We start from the raw sequence: 22,616 nt of genomic DNA, 5'->3' as shown, positions 1-22,616 counted from the left end.
ATCGCTCATTGTCAAGAAAAAATAAAAACGAAATGAAAGCGTGAACACGAGGAAAGCGTGGCTCGCGCGGAGCACATTTTCTAGCGGCGGCGACGCAGGCGAAGTAGCGCATGCGTAGTAGGTTGGAGCCCACGCCAGCGCTTTGTTTCCTTGTAGGTGTTGCATCTGGGTCGCAAGCCCCAAGGGTAGCGTTGGCCTGGCGGCCTGGGGCACAACTGGAAGCATCCGAAGGTACTGGCAAAGGATGAGTCGATTGCTAACAGAACTTGTTTATTATAGCATCGCAAAAGAGCGGCCGGTCAGATCGACCGAAGTGGAGAGACGGGAGAGCACGTTACTCGACGGAAGAAATCGGAGCCTCTCTCGGCGTCCGTGGGCTGCTGCTTTTATACTCTCGGAGTCGAGGGCAAGCAGGAACGGCTCGGGATGAGGCGCACGTGACGGCGGTGCACGGACACGCTGAGACTAGAAGTGACGCATCCGCCGGGCCGGCGCCGGTCAGACCTCCTCGCTTCACAGTTGGGGAGCTCTTCTCCCCGGCTGCCGCGCTTTGACAAGCGTGGGCACCAACATGTACACACACACACACACACACACACACGAAGGCACGTAGCATTGAAACATGCCTGGACGCGCTTAGGAGGAAGCGTTGCGGCAGCGCTGAACTGGGCCAAAATGTCCGCCGCTTTGAACGAAGCCCCGGCGTCCGTTGCATCCGCGCCGGCTATACCGCGCGTCGTAGGCGAAACGTAACAGACCGCCCCGCCGGGAGAAGGAGATCCCGATGGTCAGGGGACTGCATCCGCTGTCCGGAGGGATGTCGCTCGATGATGCTCATAACCGAAGTCGGTCGTCTCTCGGCGTTTCTTGAGCGCAGCGCACACAGAAGGTCTCGTTCTCACGTTCAGGTTCACACAGGACACTGCAAAGTGACTTCGGGAGAGTTGCCATTTTTGTTCTCGTTCCCAGCAAGCGTTAGAACTACGCCGAAACTCAACCGCTCAGTCAGCAAGCACGACACAACCCTCACTAAGCCATGCCAGGCTCTTTCCCCTTTTATACTACTGCCTAGTTCCTTACACTAGTCTAGCAGCACTCAGAACGCGTCCACAAATGGGAAAATTGCACTAGAAAGCACGTCATCACTTTGAAACACTAAACAAAAGCAATATGTTAAAAATCTTGCCTCAGGAAGAAAAACATCAATAACAAACAACTTTGAGGCTGATTCCTACGTTAGGGGCTTCGACTTAAGCCATCGGCGTTACCGTTGAGACTCCCCTTTTTGTAACGCACCTTAAAGGAATTTTGTTGCAAAGTGAGGCTCCAGCGCAGGAGGCGGCCATTGCTCGGCTATCAAAGCCGACTGGCTGACATTTAGCAACCTATTAAGTCCATCTGACGTAGGCGCGATGAGAAAATCTGCAGATAGCTCTTCTAACTTTCCCGTGTCGGGCATTTCCTCTCCAGTATCTGGTGCCTTCAACGCTACAGGCTCAATTTTATTCAGTTTGGATGTGCTCTGAATATCAGCTTGCTGCGCCTCCGACCCTTTCTCATTGTTCGACAACGTCGGCCCCGCAACTACCGCCTTTGCAGCGAGCTCCCGAACTCTCGATCTCGTTAAGGCCTGAACGCTAGCCTCACCAAACAAAAGCCCCTTCTCGCTCAGGAGGTGATCGAACCTGTTCGAAAAAAAGTACGGGTACTGGGGGGGGGGGGGGGGGGGGGCAGCATAGATGACACTGCGGCCTCCGTCTCAAGTGCTCCGAAAGGTCCTTCAATAAGCACTTTTGCTACGGGCAGACACATGCTATGAGCTTCCACGGCTTGCTTGATCCATGCGCACTCGCCCGTGAACATATCGGGTTCTACGTAAGAGGGGTGAACTACATCCATTGTAGCTGCGGAATCACGAAGCACTCGGCACTCTTTCCCGTTCACGAGGAGCTCTCGCATGTAAGGCTCGAGAAGCTTCATGTTCTCGTCAGTGCTGCATAATGACAAAAACACGACTTTTGTTTTTGTTTCCGGACACTGCGCCGAAAAGTGACCCGGCTTCTGGCACGTATAACACACGCGCGCTTGCCTCGTCTCGAACCGCTTTCTGCGTTCGGCTTCGGCTGCCGCCGCCTCCTTACGTTCGGTCGGACTGCTTTCACTCGCATCCGCACTACGTTTGTCCCCCCTTGCTCTCACGGGTGTGAACTTCGGCCTCTCAAGCTTGGAGCCAAATTCACCCTTTTGACCGTCCTTAGCTCCGCGAGCCCGACGCGTCACAAACTCCTCGGCTAGCTCGGCGGCTTTAGCCACCGTACTAACGTCTGGCCTATCCAAGACCCAGTACCGCACGTTCTCAGGTAACCGACTATGAAACTGTTCCAGCCCGAAACACTGCAGAACTTTCTCGTGGTCATCAAACGCTTTCTCTTTTTTGAGCCACTCCTGCATGTTTGACATTAGCCTGTAGGCAAACTCTGTATATGACTCAGTTCTTCCTTTCTCATTTTCCCGAAACTTCCGACGGTACGCCTCTGCTGACAGCCTGTACTTTTTTAGCAGACTCGATTTCACTTTGTCGAAATCCGCTGCCTCCTCTCTCTTCAAGCGAGCGACTACGTCGGCCGCCTCGCCGGGTAACAAAGTGAGCAAGCGCTGTGGCCACGTTTCCCGAGAGAGCCCCTGCTTCTCGCACGTTCGCTCAAAGTTAACCAGGAACAAACCAATGTCCTCTCCAAGCATAAACGGCCGCATCAGGTCAGTCATTTTGAACGATACTCGTTCTCCTGCACCGTTTGCCTCACTTCCATTACGAGCGCGTTCCATCTCTACCTCGAGACGCTTCATTTCCAAAGCGTGTTGACAGTCGCGCTCGTCTTTCTCTTTTTGCTCTTTGCGTTCGCGCTCCTCTTTTTCTTTCTCTTTTTGTTCTTTACGTTCGCGCTCCTGTCTTTTTGCCGTCTCCCTCTCCTCAATGGCCTCCGTTGCTGCTGGCCTCCGTCGTCGCGATCCCACCATACTTTTTCTTTCTCTATGATCCCACCGCTGCCACACGCAAACACACACACACACACACACGAAGACACGTGGCATTGAAACATGCCTGCACGCGCTTGGGAGGAAGCGTTGCGGCAGCGCTGAACGGGCCAAAATGTCCGCCGCTTTGAACGAAGCCCCGGCGTCCGTTGCATCCGCACCGGCTATACCGCGCGTCGTAGGCGAAACGTAACATAGGGTATCGGTGGACGAGCTCGCCGCATGCCTTGTCGCTGCCGCCGCGGAGCGCGTCTCGTGTTCGAGTCCTATATAGCGGCTGCATTCTGACTGAACCTTATAGAAACAATACTCTTGCGTCCTGCTTTAGTTGCGGGTCAAAAAACGCCTAGGTGATCAAAATTATTCTTGAGTCCTCCATTACAGCGTCCGTTTTAATCCAGTGGGCAAGTTCAAGCGTTTGTTAAACCTTGTTTATATACATACATACATACATACACACACACACACATATATATATATATATATATATATATATATATATATATATATATATATATATATATATATATATATACATTATGCATAATACAGGGAAATTACGGCCTATATATGCTCATTTCTTTTTCTCTTCCCGAAAGCATACGAAGTGGACGAGCCTTTTAGTTATCGCTGCAACCTAAAGAGAAAAAACTAAATGAAATACTATGTGCGTATAATGCATTTCAAGCTGTCAGAACTTCATTTACATGCCTGTTACGCCTTTAGCCGTTTACGATATCTACAGAATGTTCATCAGCTGCGGAAGCCACGGTTGCGACGTCAGCTTTAATGTAATGATATGGTTCGGAATCAACTGTTCCCTTATTTTTCCTAGCTTCCTTCGATAAACGTGGAGAACGCAGCTGAATGAACAAAGTTTAGTGCAAATGCAACGCTAGACGTCTTGCTCGCCCTTTTAACGGAGAGAGAAAGAGAGAGAGAGAGATAGAGAGACTTTATTTGGTCCATTAAGGGTTTAGCGTTCGGTCTTCGTCTTCATCGCTGCAGGCACTTGACCTCCTTAGCAGGGTTGGGCCCCTAGTCCAGGGCTCCACTGAGCCGCGCTGCTTCGCTTGCGTGCTGCACCATTGCCCTTTGGGCGGCGAGCTCGCAGCTGGTGAGCCGGCTCTCCCACTGCTCCGCACTCGGTGTTTTGTGTTGGTGGAATGTGCAGTTACGTTTACACTCCCAGGTTATATGGTAAAGCGTGGGGGTTGCCCCGCACCACGGGCAACCCCCATGATTCTTCGTATACAAAAGTGCGTCCATTGCTCTGTCGACGCATACTATACCGCGCGCTCTATCCAATATTCCTGGAGTCCGCGGAGCACCACTTGAGGTGCTCTACCTGCGATACTAAAGAGAGACGCAGAGTGTTAAAGTGCGCAGGCATTTGCAACTGTTTCGGCCTTGCATTGGCCCACACTGGCACCGTGGCTAGTTAAGTAGGCTGGATGAATGCCGGTCAAGCTTACTATATGCTCCCTGTTGAAATCACATTTTAAATACGTTTGTCTACCACGGAGTTCCCTTTGGAGGTGTCGAGTTGCTTTGCAGGCTTCAGCTTTTCTGACACGAAAAACAATGGCAGTTTCAATGACTGGAGTGAAAAAAGAAAGAATAATTGTTGGCCATACCTAAGAAGCATCCTTTTGCACAGTCATCCGCTGGTCAAAGAAGCCCTTTTTAGTGCATTATAAGATTTTCTCGACGACCAATATTTCAAGTAGTATCTGCAAAACTCTTAAGCAGGAAACGCGATTGCTATGGCGGCTTTAGAGAATTGTGTTACAATTGCTGGTCTTTGTTATTGTGTGTTTAAGTTCGCGCTCAGAAAAGCGCTGTCGAAACATTGCGCCGTGCCAGTCCTCCTCTCCGTCATTCTTTTCTTTTCTTAAGTACGTGGAATGGTACGTGGAATTTCACAAAGTATATCCTGAGGTAATGGCGGACTTGGTGTTGTTCTGCTCGTTGCCTGGTCTCGTTATTAGCGCGAAGCGTACAACTCTCGATATATGCGGCTGTCATTTGCATATGGGCTTCAAGAGTGAGACGTTAGGAAGTTTGCGAACGAGATAAAAAGGCTGCAATAGTCCTGTCAACATATTTGGCAAGGCCAGGAGCTTTCACTTGAGCCGTGTGCGCTGGTTGCTTTTGTCGGAAAGCGATGGCACCGTACGCTATGCGACTAATGGACAATTTGCACCAAACAAACGAACGCGCCGATTTCTTGCCGTCTTATAGAGCCTCACGTCTCGTACATGACAAAGCGTTTGGCCGTCATTGTGGACGTTCTCGCGCTTATCGGCGGGAACACCTGGGGTGCTACAGTACCGCCAGTGTTGCAACTAAATACCGTGCTATTTTCGGGCTTCCTTTGGTATTTCTTACCTGTACTATGTGGCACGACAAATACTCACAGGATTAAGAATGTCCAAACCGAAGCACTCAGAACGTGTCTTGGTCTCCCAAAAGTTACGTCATTGATTGCAACTGTGGGCATAGCCAGAGATTCTCGTATTAAAGTCTGTACTGCTGGAGATGTGCTCCGAGCACACTTTCGACATGTGACTCGAACTTTTTCATACTATCTTGCTTGCTTGATAACAAAGAGGCTGCATTCAACATTTGCCAAAAGTATTGTACGACATTAGTACTACTTGCCAACACTATTCGCGCCAGATATACGAATGTCAGCACCATTGTGGTGTTCGCCCCTCTCGCAAGTACAATTCACCATTCCAGGCACCAGAAAAAAGAAAAGGCTGGATTGCGTTGCGAGATTTAAAGCAAATACATTTAGAAACTCTTTACAATGTACAGAAATTCCGGCAATGTGTCTTCACAGATGGGTCGGTAAAACAAAACAGATCTGCTGATGCTGTTATCATACCGGTAAAACGGGAAGAAATTAAGTTGAAAGCATCAAGTGGGGACCGCATCGACGGATGTAGAACTTGCTGGACTGCGTGCTTTTTTGAATTCTGTAATGAGGAATAGCCACATAAATGGACAGTTTTCTGTGATGAAACGGCAGCCCTTCAGTGCATACAGATCCCAGTCCATCATGGACCCAGTGAAAAAGTGGCGTCGGAAATTCGACATGCATATTATTGCAGCCATGATGCGGAGCATGACATAATCTTTCAATGGCTTCTGAAGCACCGCAAAATCCGCGGGAATGACCACGCTGATGAAGCCGCCTAATCTGGCCATGAAAGTCATCAATGTGTTTTGAATCCGCTTTCGTGAAGAGACGCTGCGGCAGGGTGGCGATTGATGTCCGTTGAATGTGCATTGACTCAGTGAGACTCGAACGTTGCCACGATGTGTCGTTTACCTTCGCTGTCTTCGCATATAATGAAATATCTACCACCTGTGTTACAACGACGTTAACAGACGATACCGTGCTGTTTGTGGCTTGGCGTGACATCGATAAGTCTTCTGGCTTCATTATTGCAATTGCCAACATCCCCATGTGCGATACACAAAGCCGTGATGAGATGGTCACGCACATCATACCTTATCTTTGTTTGCCCGTGCTATAGTGCCGATGGGCAAGGGATGACCAGAGTGCTGAAAGAAATGGACAATTGAACACTATCGGAAATAAATGCTCCATGTCAGTACTCCCCAGAAAACTCCGCACAGATGTCCTGATTCGCGGTACAATGGTTCCTGCGATCGACGCGTCTTCATGATAGGCTCTGGGAACGCCGCCCGCTACCGCTCCATAGTGCACACGTTTTGTTCGTGCTTCTCTCTCTCTCTTTTTTTTCTCTCTCTCTTTCTCTCTCTCTCTCTTTCTTTCCTCCCTACCGCTCTCCTTCTATATTTATGTGTACGCCGTCACCGTCAAATGGAACTAACTGTGGTTAACCACCCACATTCCTGCCTTTTTACACACGCTTTCCCTCTCTCACTTTAAACTGTTTCTTTCTCGCTCGGCTTAAACATCTATCGCCATTCTGATTTCTAATATACGCTTCTATAATCCCTCGGGACACGGTATCCCTGAGTCTAAGCAGAACAGTGGTCGCACAGTACGACAGTTCGCAATTCGCCATCTTATGCAATGCGTCGCGAAATGCGAGCCTCTTAAACTGTGAAGATTATTTCTCTGCTCCCGGGGGAGCATGACTTTCTTTGCCTACGGGAGCAAACATCAGTACGTTGCTTCGTGAGTTGTGTCGTCAGGTGTCGATCTTTGCGTGCTAGTGAAGCTACAACGTTGTGTGCACATACCAAGCGGTGTCTTGTAGTTGCACAACGCTGCGCATACTTGGCTAGCGTCGTAATGTACCAGTTGCATACCTCAGTACAAGTCACACAGCTGCATATTGACGAAAGCCGAAACTTTCGCATTCCGCGGATATGCAAACTGTTCCTGCGTGTTTCTTGAATATGTATGTGCTGTTATATACGCAGGTGTTCGCTTCGACTCGTACACCACTTGTCACGTGGCTTATGTTTGCCAAAAATTAGGAAAAGCAACCTATCTGATGTATACTACAATATCAAAATATTGTGTCCTTGAAACGGGAGTTAACAGTTGGGTATGAATATTTCCACGGGTTGGAAAAGTACGGTGTTTCATTGTGGTATCCTTGTTCCGCAATCCGGAGTGATAAAATTAGTATTTCGTTCCAAAGAGTATTTTTACAAATTCTTTGTTATGCGTAGTTTTAACAACGCCGACCCCCGAAGTGATTACTTAGCGGCTATGGTGTTGGGCTGCTAAGCACGAGGTCGCACGATTGAATCCCGGCCACGGCTGCCGCATTTCAATGGGGGCGAAATACGAAAACACCCGTGTACTTAGGTTTAATTCCATGGTAAAGAACCCCAGGTGGTCCAAATTTCCAGAGTCCCCCACAATCGGATATTGGTTTCGGCCCGTAAAATACCATATTTAATGTTTAATTTTAAGCATACCGGCAGCATCAATGTCTTTATTTCTCAAGCTTGGCAAATTTCATTAGTTTTCTTTATTTGGTTGCTTTAATGTGTAGATCGTTAAAGAACTTTTCTGCATACTCTATCTGCCTTCCAGATGTCATCGTCCTCTGGAAGGTTTTCGTAACCCTCCTTTAAGGACTAAGTAGCTTCGCTACGCGGGCACGAACATATTGTGTACCCTATAAACTTTAAACATTCTTGAGGAAATGTCATCAAAATTTAGGCATTGGAATTGAGTTATTATATATTTATTCGTACATTTTAAATATATGATGATAATATGTACTATCTGCTGCCAGACGTTGTCTTCAAGCTCTAAGCTGCGGATGTAGCAGGGTAGAGTCTTGATTTGGTTTTCGATTCTCAATAAAATTGCAAATGTATTAAGCATTGGACTTTATTAGCATAGTATTTTTGCAAGGTTTTTCTAAATGTGGATTTCACCAGTTGATATTTTTGAGCGCAAGATCCTCCTAGCGTGAGCATTTTGAGCATCTATCCTCCTAGCGTGACGTCACACCAGTGAGCGCCCTCTCTCGGTAGCGCCGCAGCAGCAGCGCGCAAGGCTTCGCCTCCACCATCGGTGCCGCGAGCTGGGGCCCCGTCTCTCGGTCTGGCGTGACGTCACATGGTCACGTGACGCGCAGCTGTGTAAGGAGGCGCCACGACCACCGATGGGCCGAAAGTGCGAGCAGTATTGCTTTCGCAATAAAAGCCCTGAGAGCCTCCTTGGGCAGCCCTGCGTTAGGGTGACCAGCATCACACTTCTAGCCATACAACAAACATTTACAGGACCACTTTTGTGCTGAAGACTTTGAGAAGCCTAGAGTGTATGGGCATTCCACTTATCCTTTGCTCATTTATACATACGCATCTTGAGGTTGAAACGAACGGCCAGGTGATATTCACAACACATGCTTCAAATTTTGAGCTTGTAAGCCGAGCACATGCAATGAACTGAAGTCAGCATACATATTATGTTTCATGTTGAAATGCTACGGTGCATACCCAAATAACGTTGTGCTTGAAGCATAACAAGAAACACAAAAGAACAGAACACCCAGTAGCTTTAGTTTCACTCTGTCACTATGCATGTTACATAAACCGCTCTAAAAGCACAAGAATTTTGTACATCGCCCATGTAACTTAGAAAAAAAGGTGCTGCGTCACCAGCAGGCGTTCCTGTTTTTTTTTTTACACAGACAGCCAATCGTGGCAGTCTAAGAAAACAGTCATAAATAAGTTGAGAAGAGTAGCCTCTCATGAACGCACTAGACAGCCGCGTTCATAAATCGCAATGTAGCAAACTGTCGCTCATTATCAGTGTACAGAAGTGCAGATACGATGCTGTAATCACGCAAATAGCTCATATTGGCCCTCCACAAGATTTAGTGCACAAAGTGGTCATCGAAGTTGATTTTTACACCTGCTGTGCACAGATCGTCTTACGATTACGGCCAAACACTGGTGCGCACACGGCAATCGCATGTGTGTCGTGCGTATACGGGCGTCTACGGCGGACGATGTTGCCCGGTAGAGTGCAGAACGCGCGGTATCCGATTAGAAACTAAATTAAATGTATCCGATTTAGCTTGTGAAATTATACAATGAACGTACGTACGTGTGACACTGTAAGGTGTTAGTTTCGTCCTACTTGGAAACATTTAATAGAAGCCGACGGCGGTCCCCGAGGTCCATGCCCAAAAGCACAAGCTTGCCTCATTCCGGCTCGAAGTGACGAAATGTTTCCTTCGTAGCTCGCTCCGCGGAAAGGGGAAAAAAAACGCGTGCATAAGCTCCCGATAGCAGCGCTAAGCTGCTGCCCACAATCGTAGCACAGTTTCAGCAGTAAACGCGATCGGCGTGCAAAACAACCACCGGCTGCATTACTTCGCACAAAATAACATTTTATTTTCGTTCTTAGCAACCATGTAATTATGGGGTTTTACGTGCCAAAACCACTTTATGATTATGAGGCACGCCGTAGCGGAGGACTCCGGAAATTTCGACCACCTGGGGTTCTTTAACGTGCACCTAAATCTAAGTACACGGGTGTTTTCGCATTTCGCCCCCATCGAAATGCGGCAGTCGTGGCCGGGATTCGATCCTGCGATCTCGTGCTCAGCAGCCTAACACCATAGCCACTGAGCAACCACGGCGGGTTCTTAGCAACCATTATCTCCGGACACACAGTATTTGTGCTTCAGTAAGCACTCAACCCGATGTGTCACCGAATATCAAGCTCTTCCAACACGGCGGCCTTCCTGCGACACAGTCGGCTTGGAAGGTATATGGCGGTGGCCGCTCAGTGTTGCCAGTCAAATCCCGACCTTTGCAGTACTCTGAAAAATTTTCCAGTGAGTCTAGATTGAAAGGGTAAATAAACAAGGGTCATTTAAAAGACTGTCAGCTTAACAGCTCTAACTGAATGTAAAGAACGGGATCTCTGACTTTGCGTATAAGACCTTGTTTTCTATTGCGGACAACATAATTTACGTAATTGCGGGTTAACTTCCTGGTTTAATTGATGCAGTGTAAATCAATGTGTGTACGAAGTGTAGGGAACTAGTAGCAAAGTACACGACACTTCTACAACTTGGGTTACAATGCCTAGTACTGCAAACAGCCCACAGCAGCTTGAAATCAGGGCTGGCCAAAGATGCTTTGCAAAAATTGTATTATGTTAGCGACATTTTTACAGCGAATTTGTGTGGCTCTATCCTCCAACGCATCTGTCGTGTCCGCGAGCAGAGATAGGGGCCCATCCCGGAGTTTGTGCAATACCGGGCCGACCTGCGGCGGGAGTGAAGCGGGCTTCAAGTACTCCGCCCTTAATATTATTATCAATAAATAATAATAACTGAAATAACTAAATTATTATGCATTATTTCTAGTCGATGAGTATACTAGAATTGTTTGTGAACAGGGCATGGACTAGCGAGCAGAAGGCATTGCCCTATACGCATGGGACAAAATATATGTACAAACATACACCCTTGACTCGCAAGAGGTCCAATGTGACTGAATGCGGGGATGTCCGTGCCATACAAACGAAAGACGAAATTATGATGTCCACTGCGTATATATCTCCAGGCACAGCCAAGTGTGATATCTAGAAGTTCATGACCACGCACTTTGTATGGGTTAGTCGTGATGACACTACCCTTGTGATCAATGTTGCACACTTAAATGCGGACCTTTAGTACCCAGTCTGTGCTAGAAAAGTTTGGTTTGGAATGACACACTAAGTCCCTCAGCTATTCAGCAACGGTCATGTATAGATTTAACTTTGGCCAAGATTCTGTCTAAGGTTGTAAACGAACCAATGAGTGTATATCACAGTAATCACAAAACTATCGTCGCTACCATTACTAAATGATGAAAATACATACACGTACATCCGGCGACAAAATATTACGGACCATGAAATTTGAGAAAAGACTGAATATCTCCGCAACCTCACAACATAGTCTGGTATTTGCATTTCGGGCCTCGACTAGAATATGCTAACAACATTGTCGCACACAGAATTACTGGCTACTCCTACAGGCTTCCCGGGAATCGAACGTTTTTCGGAGTTCCCGTGGTCTGTAAACTTCGGCCGCCGGGTGTACCTTTGTCTAACCCTGTGTGCTGTGCAACATCTTTTTTGTGATGCACCGTGAATACAGAGAGCACATAAAGCTGGAATGACTTTTCTTAATCTACTTATCTGTTGGCGTAAAGTGTTCGTTAACGACATATTCATAATGTGCAATCCTTTTAGGATTTTTCTTCAAAGAGAAAGCTTGTGCAGCCCAAGAACGTGTCATGTGTATTGTATTGGCACAAAGCGCCGCAGGATACCACCGCTATTCACACTACTGCCCACTTATAGCTCCAATTACCTCGTGATTTGTAAGAATAAGAAATTTAAGGGTAAGCTAAAAAAATAAAACATATCTAAGTAAAATAGAGAGGTGGTACCGTATCACGCAATCACAGTTAATACGTAGAAACACAATACAAGCGGCACCACTAGTAGCTATGACATTTAAGCATGAAGTAGTTCGATTTCTAGCCTTGTTTGTTATCATTGATGTAACCACTCCTGCTTGGGCCCCAATAGGGCCTACAGTATTTGTAAATAAATAAATAAATAAATAAATAAATAAATAAATAAATAAATAAATAAATGTCAGCTTACCTGTTAAGCTCAGACAATAGAAAATTCAGTGCCTGTGGTAAATAGCTTAGAACGGCCCGTGTGGACGCTCATGAAAAAGAGAAACAGAGTAAATGGTATTATAATGCTTGTCGAATCCCCTTTCTAACATCTAGCCACCGTCAGACTAACAAAGCACCACGCAAGAGAAACTTCGATAACAACACTATAGCGACATTATAGTTAGCGCGAAAGACACCAAAAGAACTGACAAACACAGCACAGTATTGTGGCTACAAGCAGGTGTCATGGCACTGACGCAAATAAAAACAAAAAATAATCTAGAAGACAAAAGGTTGGCTGCGTTCAGACGTTCATGCGCTTGTTTTGCCGAGATGGTGCGAGCACCACCACGTGACTCTGCTCAACGTCCGCTCATCGCCCGCCCTCGCTGGAGGGCTCGGGCGGAAAGATAAAAGAATGTCGCTGCCTTACGTTTCATTCAGGTGGCTTAGTGGCAACAGTATCAGATTGAGAAGTGGAGTTCAGCCAATGTTTATGGTTCCGCACGGTGATGTTGCGATAGCCCCCCAGTATCTTGTATCTTAAGATACACAATACATTCTTTCATGTATCGGTAATACAGGTACTTATACACGTCTTTGCAAGATGTATCGTGGTACAAGAACAAGATACCCAAAAGTATCTAAGAATCTAGGATACATGTATCTTCGATATACTGCCCAGCACTGCTTGAAATGCAAGAAAAAAAAAAAAAACAAGCATTCGTCATTTACCCAGGCATCATTTATCCTTTATATATTGTCACGGCTCACTGGAGACAAGAAAGGAGAGCGGTATTTATTCGAGAGAGTTAGGGCAAGCGCTCAGTCCAGACTTCTTCTCTAGCGCCTCGGTTGCACAGACGAGGTCGTCGTCTTTATCGTCAGCGTGGTTGGGCACAGATGTTGTCGCGGCATTTGCCCTCCTCTAGAAAGAGCATTGCCCCCAGGCTCGGCGGGTAGCATCTGGTGTCCAGCAAACCAGAGCGTGTCCATGTCATTCAGAAAAATAAGGTTTCATGCGCACCACGTGCACAGTCTTAGGCAGGTCGTGACGGCGCCTCGAGCAAGATGGGCTGTCAGGAACGACTTCATAGTTGACGTCGCTAAGGCGTCGTAGAACCTTGTACGGCCCGAAGTATCGGCGCAGAAGTTTCTCCGCGAGGCCTCGGTGGCGTACTGGAGCCCAAACCCAGACTCTCTGGCCGGGCTGGTAGACGACACATGGATGGTGTTGATTGTAACGTCGGGCAACACGGTCTTGCTGGCTGGCTATGCGAACGCGCGCGAGCTGTCTTGCTTAGTCGGCGCGCTCTGTAAAATCTGCGGCATCAGTCTCGGAATCGCTGGAATCATGAGGGAGCATAGCATCCAGCATTGTAGTTACTTCTCGACCGTGGAGGAGACTGAATGGCGTCATTCTTGTTGTTTCTTGCCGAGCCGTATTATAAGCAAACGTTACATAGGGTACCCAGTTCTTGTGTTCCACATCGACATACATGCACAGCATGTCTGCGAGAGTCTTGTTGAGGCGCTCCGTAAGTCCATTGCTTTGCGGGTGATAGGATGTCGTCCTTCTGTGTGCCGTACCACTGAGGGTGAGTACAGTTCGCAAAAGTTCAGCCGTGAACGCGGTTCCCCTGTCGGTTACGATGACCGCTGGAGCACCGTGCCACAGGACGATGTTTTTGATGAAGAACTGCGCTGCCTCGGCTGCTGTGCTGCTAGGAAGTGCCTTGGTTTCAGCATATCGCGTGAGGTAATCTGTCGCAACTATGATCCATTTATTTCCGGCAGAAGATATTGGGAATGGGCCCAAAAGGTCCATCCCAATTCGTGCAAACGGTGTTTTCGGTACTGGAACGGGATGTAATAATCCGGCAGGTTTCGTAGGTGGCACTTTTCTGCGCTGAGAGTCAAGGCACGTTCGAACGTAGTGCTTCACCTGTGCTGCGAGCCGTGGCCAGTAATACTTCGCTTTAATCCGTGCTAATGTTCTTGTGTAGCCTAAGTGACCTGAGGCAGCTTCGTCGTGACAGGCCTGCAAAATTTCATTGCGGAGAGGTTTAGGGACGACTAGCAGATATCTCTTCCATATTGAAGAGAAGTTCCTCCTAAAAAGAACACTGTTGCGTAGGCAGAATGATGACACGTGCCTTGAGAACAATCTGGGCTTGTTTGTGGTGCGGCCTTCTAAGAAATCAATAAGTGACGCGAGCTCCTGGTCCTCTTGCTGTTGTTGAGAGATGGTGGCCGCATCAACAACTCCCAAAAAACCTGCGGATTCGTCATCGTCTCCGCCTGACGACTCGATCGGCGATCTGGAAAGGCAGTCAGCGTCTAAGTGCTGCCTTCCCGATTTATAGACCACTGTCATGTCGTACTCTTGAAGCCGTAGGCTCCAGCGTGCCAAACGTGCAGATAGATTTTTCATGTTGGTCAACCAACAGAGAGAATGGTGGTCACGTATAACTTTAAATGGGCGGCCGTATATGTACAGGCGGAACTTGGTAACTGCCCATACTACAGCCAAGCATTCCTTCTCGGTGGTGGAGTAGTTCGACTCGGTACGTGACAATGTTCTACTCGCGTAAGCGATGACTCGCTCAGCGCCGTCTTGCCGTTGAACAAGGACGGCGCCTAGACCTACGTTGCTGGCATCGGTGTGGATCATTGTCGGCGCATCCACGTCAAAGTGGGCAAGAACAGGCGGAGTTTGTAGGCGGTGCCGCAACTCGTTAAATGCCGCCTCCTGCTCCTCGCCCCACACAAACGTGACATCTTCTCTGGTTAAGCAGGTGAGCGGTGAGGCGATGCGTGCAAAACCCGCAATAAATCGCCGGTAATATGCGCATAGGCCCAGGAAGCGTCTGACTGCCTTTTTTTCTCTAGGCCTTGAAAACTTTGCGACGGCTGCGATTTTCTCAGGAGCAGGTCTGACACCTGTGTTACTTACTACGTGGCCCAAAAACTGTAGTTCTTCATAGCCAAAGTGGCACTTTTTAGGTTTTAAGGTAAGCCCAGCGGACCGTATGGCTTGAAGAACCGACCGTAGCCGTCTGAGATGTTCATCAAATGTGGCAAAATAAACAATGACATCGTCTAGGTAGACTAAGCAAGTCTTCCACTTAAGGTCTGAGAGAACAGTATCCATTAGTCTTTGGGACGTGGCTGGGGCGGAACACAAACCAAAAGGGAGAACTTTGAATTCATAGAGCCCATCAGGCGTTACAAAAGCCGTCTTTTCGCGATCCCGCTCATCGACCTCTATTTGCCAGTATCCAATTTTTAAGCCCATCGATGAGAAGTACCGTGCATGCCGTAGCCTGTCGAGGGAATCGTCGATGCATGGTAAGGGGTACACATCTTTTTTTGTAACCAGATTGAGCTTGCGATAATCGATACAAAACCGCAGGCTACCATCCTTCTTAACGAGTACCACGGGCGATGCCCAAGGGCTTTTTGACGGCTGGATGACATCATCTTCTAGCATTTTCTTGACTTGCTGCTGTATTGCTTCACGCTCTTTCTCAGCCACGCGATACGGATGCTGTCCGATGGGTATTGCTGCTTCCTCCGTAATGATGCGGTGTTCCGTCAGAGGAGTTTGACGTACTCGGGAGGTTGTAGAGAAGCAGTCCTTAAAATCGTCAAGCAGTTCCCTGAGACTTTGTTTCTGTTGCGGCGCTAAAACAGGGTCAACATCGACGACGGGTGCATGTGACATCGTATCGGTGGTCGATTCCTCTTTTACAGCACAGCAGTGCTGAACGTGGTCAATTTCATCAAAGTACCCCACAGCGGTGCCTTTACTGATGTGCCGGCGTTCATTGGTAAAATTTGTCAGAAGTACCTCTGTGGGACCACCGATTAGGCTAACGATACCGCGAGCGATGGCAACACCTTGATGGAACAGAAGTGCAGTTAGTTGTTCGGCTACACCGTCCTTGTTAAATTGTTCTCCGCAACTGACGGAGACAAGACTGCATGATAGTGGTGGTATGCAGACGTCGTCGTCGGCGACACGTAACGATATACGTTGGCACTCTTCGTCTTGGCTCGTGTCTGTACTAGTTGACAAGGTTATCTCGCCGTCCCGTATGTTAACCACGGCGCCGTACTCCCGCAAGAAGTCCATTCCAAGGATGAGGGATCTGCAGCACTGCTTTAAAATAATAAAACTGGCGACAAAAGGTGTATTTCCTATCTGGAGTCGTGCAGTACATTTTCCTATAGGTGTCATTATCTGGCCCCCGGCATTTCGAATATAAGGGCCCGTCCATTGCATTTTGACTTTGTTAAGCCGGTCTGCCAACTGCTCACTCATTATCGAAAAGTCTGCGCCAGTATCAACTAAAGCTGTCACGTCGTGCCCATCAATCGTTAAGAGTAGGTTGGCACTCACAAATTCGTCGGCGTTCCGTTTCTCCGGGTTGCTCTGCTCGTTTCTCTCTAATGTTGGGGGTCTTTCGGCAGTTCGACGACTTGCAACCTTCCCACCGGAGGTCGCCAATTTCAGTTTCCCCGCCGTGGGCTTGGAGAGCGGCCTCTGACCACGTCGGCGAAACTGCGACGGTTCGGCGAAGAATAACGCAACGGAGACGGCGAGCGCGACCGGAGATTAGCTGAGCTGCCTTGTTCCCGAGTGACACTGTCGTCGAAGCGTCGATGCCTCTCTGGGAAATGTCGCGGTGTGGCAGGTGACATTTCCTGGGTGCCACCCTGGCGATGAGGGCAAAAACGATAAATATGCCCTGGTTCGCCACATTGAAAACACAATTGTCGGCGATCAGCTGTGCGCCATACGTCGGTCCTGCGAAGCTGGGGTCACCTGAAATGCTCCCTCTGTATCCAGGCAGCAATGGGTGGCTGCTGGTGGTACTGCTGTACTGGCCCGGTAGAAAGCGGGCGACGAACAGCGTCTGCGTAGCTGTATGCGCGCGGTTCGAAGCGTGGCTCGGGACAAGGTTCAGGGAGTGGCTCAGGTGATGCAAATGCTTGCCGGATTTCTTGGCGGACCGAAGCAACAGTGAACTCCTTCGGTGTCGCAGTTTGCTTCGCAATCTCCTCACGCACAATGCCTCTTATTAGTTCACGCAGTGAGGTCTCGTCTGTCACTGTCAGTACTGCGGCTCCTGCAGGCGCATCGTTAGTCAGGCGTTCGTATTGCCGGCAACGCTGCTGCAGCGCCCGCTCGATTGCTGTGGCTTCCTTAATGAACTCTTCTACTGTTGTAGGCGGGTTACGCACAAGACCAGCGAATAGCTGTTCTTTGACGCCACGCATGAGAAGGCTCAGCTTTTTCGAATCAGGCATGTTGGGATCCGCGCGGCGAAACAAACGAGACATGTCCTCGGCAAACATCGAAACACTTTCGTTGGGCTTCTGAATGCGCAACTCGAGAAGGCGTTGTGCATTATCGCGGCGATCAGTGCTTCCGAAGGTGTCAAGTAGCCGATGGTAAAATTCGTCCCACGTTGTCAAATGTACCTCGCGGTTTTGGAACCACGTCCTTGCGCTACCTTCAAGAGCGAAGTACACATTGGAAAGCTTCTGGTCCGGACGCCACTAATTGACCTTAGCTACGCGTTCGTACTGGTCCAGCCAGTCTTCGGCATGTTCATACGTGTCACTGTGGAAGCTAGTGGGGACTAGATTGTTTTGAATGGTCACCTGTGTTGGACTTGCAAGCGCCATTTCCTGAGTCGGTGAGGTCACTGGCAAAGTTCCTTGGAAGAGGCCGAATTCCGGGCAAGGACCTTGCAGGCGGCGGCTTTCGCGGTGCACAGGTGTCTCGACGCGTGGATGATGTCTTGAAGGGCTGGATGCAGGGCTACTCGCAGGAGTCGTCCCTATCATTAGGCGATGATGCGATACCCAGCACCTCCACCAGTGTCACGGCTCACTGGAGACAAGAAAGGAGAGCGGTATTTATTCGAGAGAGTTAGGGCAAGCGCTCCGTCCAGGCTTCTTCTTCTCTAGCGCCTCGCTTGCACAGACGAGGTCACCGTCTTTAACGTCAGCGTGGTTGGGCACAGATGGTGTCGCGGCAATATCTTCCTTCTAAGGTTAACCAACCTTAGCTAACGACGGAATACAATGATATATAAAAAAACAAGAACAAACAAACAAACAAACAAACAAACAAACAAACAAACAAACAAACAAACAAACAAACAAACCCATTTCTCAGTTTTGATTCTGTTTCTATTGTTACCTTTTCCAGAGTGTCCTGACGATGAAGTTCTCTCTGTCGATCTGGGCATTGGTGATTTGTAATGCACTCGTCACTGTCAGAGTCAAGGGCACAACAACGGATTCAGGAGTTGAAACAGGGGCCACGTGCAAGCCTTGCGAAGATGAATACCCGTGGTCACCGTCCGTGCTCGGCAATTTCAGCAAGTGGGCCGTCTCTACGGACGCTGAGCAATGTAAAAACGTCAGCAGGTGAGAAGCGGCCGCTTTTCCCATGGAGGTATTGGAGGTATGCTTTAAAGGGACACTAAAGTAAAGAATGATTTCTTCTGCATCAGTAAGTTACCGTTCTACAACACCAAAAACACCACTCTTGCAATGATAAGACGTTTGGTAAGCCAGAAAAAGCGCAAGAACGAAATACGGGTGGCGACACCTACTTAAGTTCCCGCACCTGGGGGCTGTGACGTCTTGGATTTTGATGGCATCTTCTAGGGCCTACCAACTATATATAGCGGTACAGATTGACTAGAGTGTGTTCTAAAGGAACCAAATAATAAACATGGCATGGTTTCGGAAACCTTTACTCAGCCAACGCGGCCCAAATGCGAAAACATTCTTTGGAATCCCTGACGTCACACTGACGTACCGGCTTCGACATTTCGGCGCAAAATTCAAATACTGATATTTCCACCGTCATTTTCTCATCCAATATTCATTCTATTTTTATGAGATGACTGCCTCCAGGCTTCTCAAACAATGCTTCATTAGTCTGAACTGATTTATTCTTTCGCTTTAGTGTCCCTTTAAGGTGACCTTTCTGACAACTAGATGCATAATTTTATGGTTTTAGGAAACGCATTTTAACTCTTTGATGACCGAATTTTTCAGCAAGACGCACGTGAAAGCTTTACCCTTTCCTCACACCAACAGTATACATCCAAATACGCTATACAGTAAGATATCGAGATAAATGTGTAGCAGAATTTATTCCTATCAATTTGTTGTCCCAGAAAAACGTTACAACAGACGAAAAACCACTTGAACTGTCATCACGCGAAGAGGCACCGCGCGCAACCATGCCGAAATCATGACTGTGCGCACCGCAGTTTTCGGAAATACGGGAACCGCAACCTAAAGGAGAACCGCAGCCAAAGGCAAAGACAGAAAACCTATAAGTATTTCTGAACTTCGGGTACGGAGGTCTGTATCTAAGCCACAGAAAATAAGACAGGGGCGACCGCAGAGGACGATGACATCAACAAGCACGCCCTGGAGGTAGGCGACGGTGCGGGCGTGACCGCGTGAGTGAGTGCTCGGAGGCAAACAGCTTGAGTTATGTGCTCTGGTGAGCGGAAACGCAATGTCAATTGACTTTGGGGGACTCTATAGAGGTGGCCGCACCTCTCAACACCCAGGGGTGTCGAATACGTGCGAAGTATCAAATATAACATTGCACCATATATCTAGGGCGAAAATTCCTCAAAGGTTAAATAGTACGGGAAAGATTACGCGCATCCGGAAGATTCAGACTTTTCTAGCTAGAATAAGACACATGTAGTGCTTTCAGAACTATGGCCATACGAACGTAGGCCGATGAGTGAATAGGACTTCGCTTGAAAAATGCTGACAAATGATTGACTCTAGGTAAAAGTATGATTTATTAGTATAACTCTGACCTTGTCAGCATCGTGTCTCCTAATTCAACCGTCTTAATGAACATTAGGAAAATTGTGGATCTAAATTTATCATGAGTATAGCGGTCTGGGTCGTACATCCAAGGCAAAGCAAATCGCCGACAAAAAAAAAAAGGAAAAGAAAGAAAGAAAAAGGACATGGGGAAGGCATCCCTCCTTTTAAAGAAGCCTACAATATCAAGCGAAAATCGCCAAATGCATGTTGTAGCTGGTTCTTGGCTCACTAGTGGGTGAAGCAAATTTTGCTTTCAATATCAGCCAGCTGTCGCTGTATAATTTAGATATGGAGCTAGCAATTTTAAATTTACAGAGTTTTTAAAGATAGTCTGTTTCAGGTAACGTAATTCTAGTCCTTGAGCAGGATTGTTTAAAGAGGCGCGGATATTACTTGCATGATAAATCAAAACACATATTCAACTAATTAACAAGAACACTAGTCAACTTCTTAATTAGTTACTTTACGGCACATATCGCAATTTAGGAATGGTAGACGGTGAGTTTGCAAGGTGTATTCAACTGGAGTGAATTTTCAAAATGACACCAGTTTGGTGATTTGCGCCATATAACCTTCCGTAAAAATGCACTGTTGTTCCGCTTACCTTTTCAACAAAACGATCTTTTTTGCATTAAAGCACAAGAGTAACTGGAACGCCCATGTATATCGCCACGCACATTGGGAAATATCTAAAACATTATTTAAAGCCCAAGCAAAGCTAGACGCTTTTAAACATTCCGAGCTCCTGCTCTCCACCTATGCGATAGAAGAATCTGTTTCTTCGCTTCTAACTTTGTCAACTTTAGTCGGCTCACCTTTTATCAGACATCTTGTACTCCCTATAAAGCTGGACAAACTTCCATTTGTTATACGCTGCAGTTCAGTCAAGGCCATTATTTCCCCAACATAGTTTTATTCAGCATCGGACTTCAGAGAAGTACTGGTGAGACCTTAATATTAAAAAAAATATATCAAACTATTTTCTTTTACAGGTACATTGCAGTCTGGCATACATATTCAGTTAGTCCCATAGAACATTTTCTGTGGCAGCAGTAAACAGCGTGATTGAGGTTCCCTTTTTTCGTGCCATACGGACCTTTCTCATAGCGTGAATACATTTGCCAGTAAATTACTTTCCGCAACTCTTACTGATGAAGCATAATTCTATACCCAACGAATGGCCCTTTTTAGACAAAAAAAAAAGTAATTGACCATTGTTCTGTAGATCGAAGGTGTGATGCTTCCGCCTGTAGCCTGCGACCAGTCACGGCTGGAGTTATCTGCAAGATACACAATATAAAGAAAATACAATATAGTCGAGGTTTGTATTTAACGTTAGACATTGCATGAAAAGTACATATTGTTAGCACACACATCCTTGTAAATCACCAAATCGCTTTTCTCTTTCCGCGACATGCACAGAACCTTCCTCTGAAAATCGAGAATGTCGTACATGGTAACGGATTAACGTAATTTTTAACGATTAACAGCGTTTAACAGCGGTTAACATTCAAAGATTTACATTCAACGATTAACAGCGAAAAAATAACAGCGGAGGCTGGGTTACTGATGTTCGCATGAGAGAAAAATGTCGGTCCTTTATCGCTTATGCGATGTAGCTGAGTAGACCCCGAGAAGGCGATGCTGACAGATACGGTGCAATCTGCAAGTAGCGAACGCAATGTTAGTACAACTGAGTACATAGTCCGAGAGAGCAGGACCTGCTTGAAGCCGGAGAGCCTGGACACCCGCTGTTCTTGCACAAGAACGTGTAGGTGTTTGCGTTTTGCGGGTCATCGTACAGCCCTATTCTTGTGGCATCGTTTACGGGTGGAGAATTTCGCATAAGTGCGTGTCATTTTAAGTGGATTTTACACGTTTATTAAAAAAAATGCAGGAACCTTGTACCTGGCATAGCCTGAAACATGGTGTGATAGCTTGATTATATAATTTATATCGTACCTCGTAATTACGTTTTGATTTCGAAGACAGAATGAGAACGCTTTATGTTTCATCTGCTTTTGCTTGCTGTTCACCGCACATAACCTTAAACTTTTTTACCTTGCTGCAACCAATTATTAATCAAGAGCCTCTTTGAAGAATTTGTGCAATCATTATTGTTTCCAACGGGAAGTGCAGACAAGGACATTAAAGAGAATGCCCTGAGTTTGCTTCTATCTGCCTTTTCATGTTAGTTGTACGCTTTATATTTTTAAAAATTTATTGCTATGATTTATTGTTGCTCTACATTCATTTTAATTACTTTTCACGTACCGCGTAAGCGTTTATATTCTGGCGTATTACGTGCCAAAACTACGATACCATTACGAGGCACGCCGTAGTGGCGACCGGACTAACTTCAACCACCTGGAGTTCTTTAACGTGCACATAAATCAATAAACACGGGTGTCATTGCGTTTCGCCCCCATCTAAATGCGGCCGCCATACCCGGTAATCGAACCCATGTCGTAGAGCTTAGCAGCGCAACAGCTAAGCTACCACCGCGGGTAAAGCAGCATTTCAATGCA

The 22,616-nt window shown here is 47.2% G+C and overlaps 1 protein-coding gene across 1 annotated transcript in view; it reads left to right on the top strand.

Annotated features, from left to right (window-relative positions):
- The window catches only part of LOC126527777 (glutathione hydrolase 1 proenzyme-like), a 76,888-nt gene that overhangs the window by 9,856 nt on the left and 44,416 nt on the right, over positions 1–22,616 (top strand). Inside the window, exon 2 of the mRNA XM_072286854.1 lies at positions 18,428–18,648. Within this exon, the coding sequence (XP_072142955.1) occupies positions 18,440–18,648 (209 nt within the window). The 5' untranslated portion in view covers positions 18,428–18,439. The remainder of the gene's footprint in view (positions 1–18,427; positions 18,649–22,616) is intronic.

This window comes from Dermacentor andersoni, chromosome 3 (assembly GCF_023375885.2).
Source record: "Dermacentor andersoni chromosome 3, qqDerAnde1_hic_scaffold, whole genome shotgun sequence".
Classification (NCBI taxonomy): Eukaryota; Metazoa; Arthropoda; class Arachnida; order Ixodida; family Ixodidae; genus Dermacentor; species Dermacentor andersoni.
The sequence above is the reverse complement of the archived record's forward strand: the minus strand, read 5'-3'. Positions and strand labels throughout refer to the sequence as shown.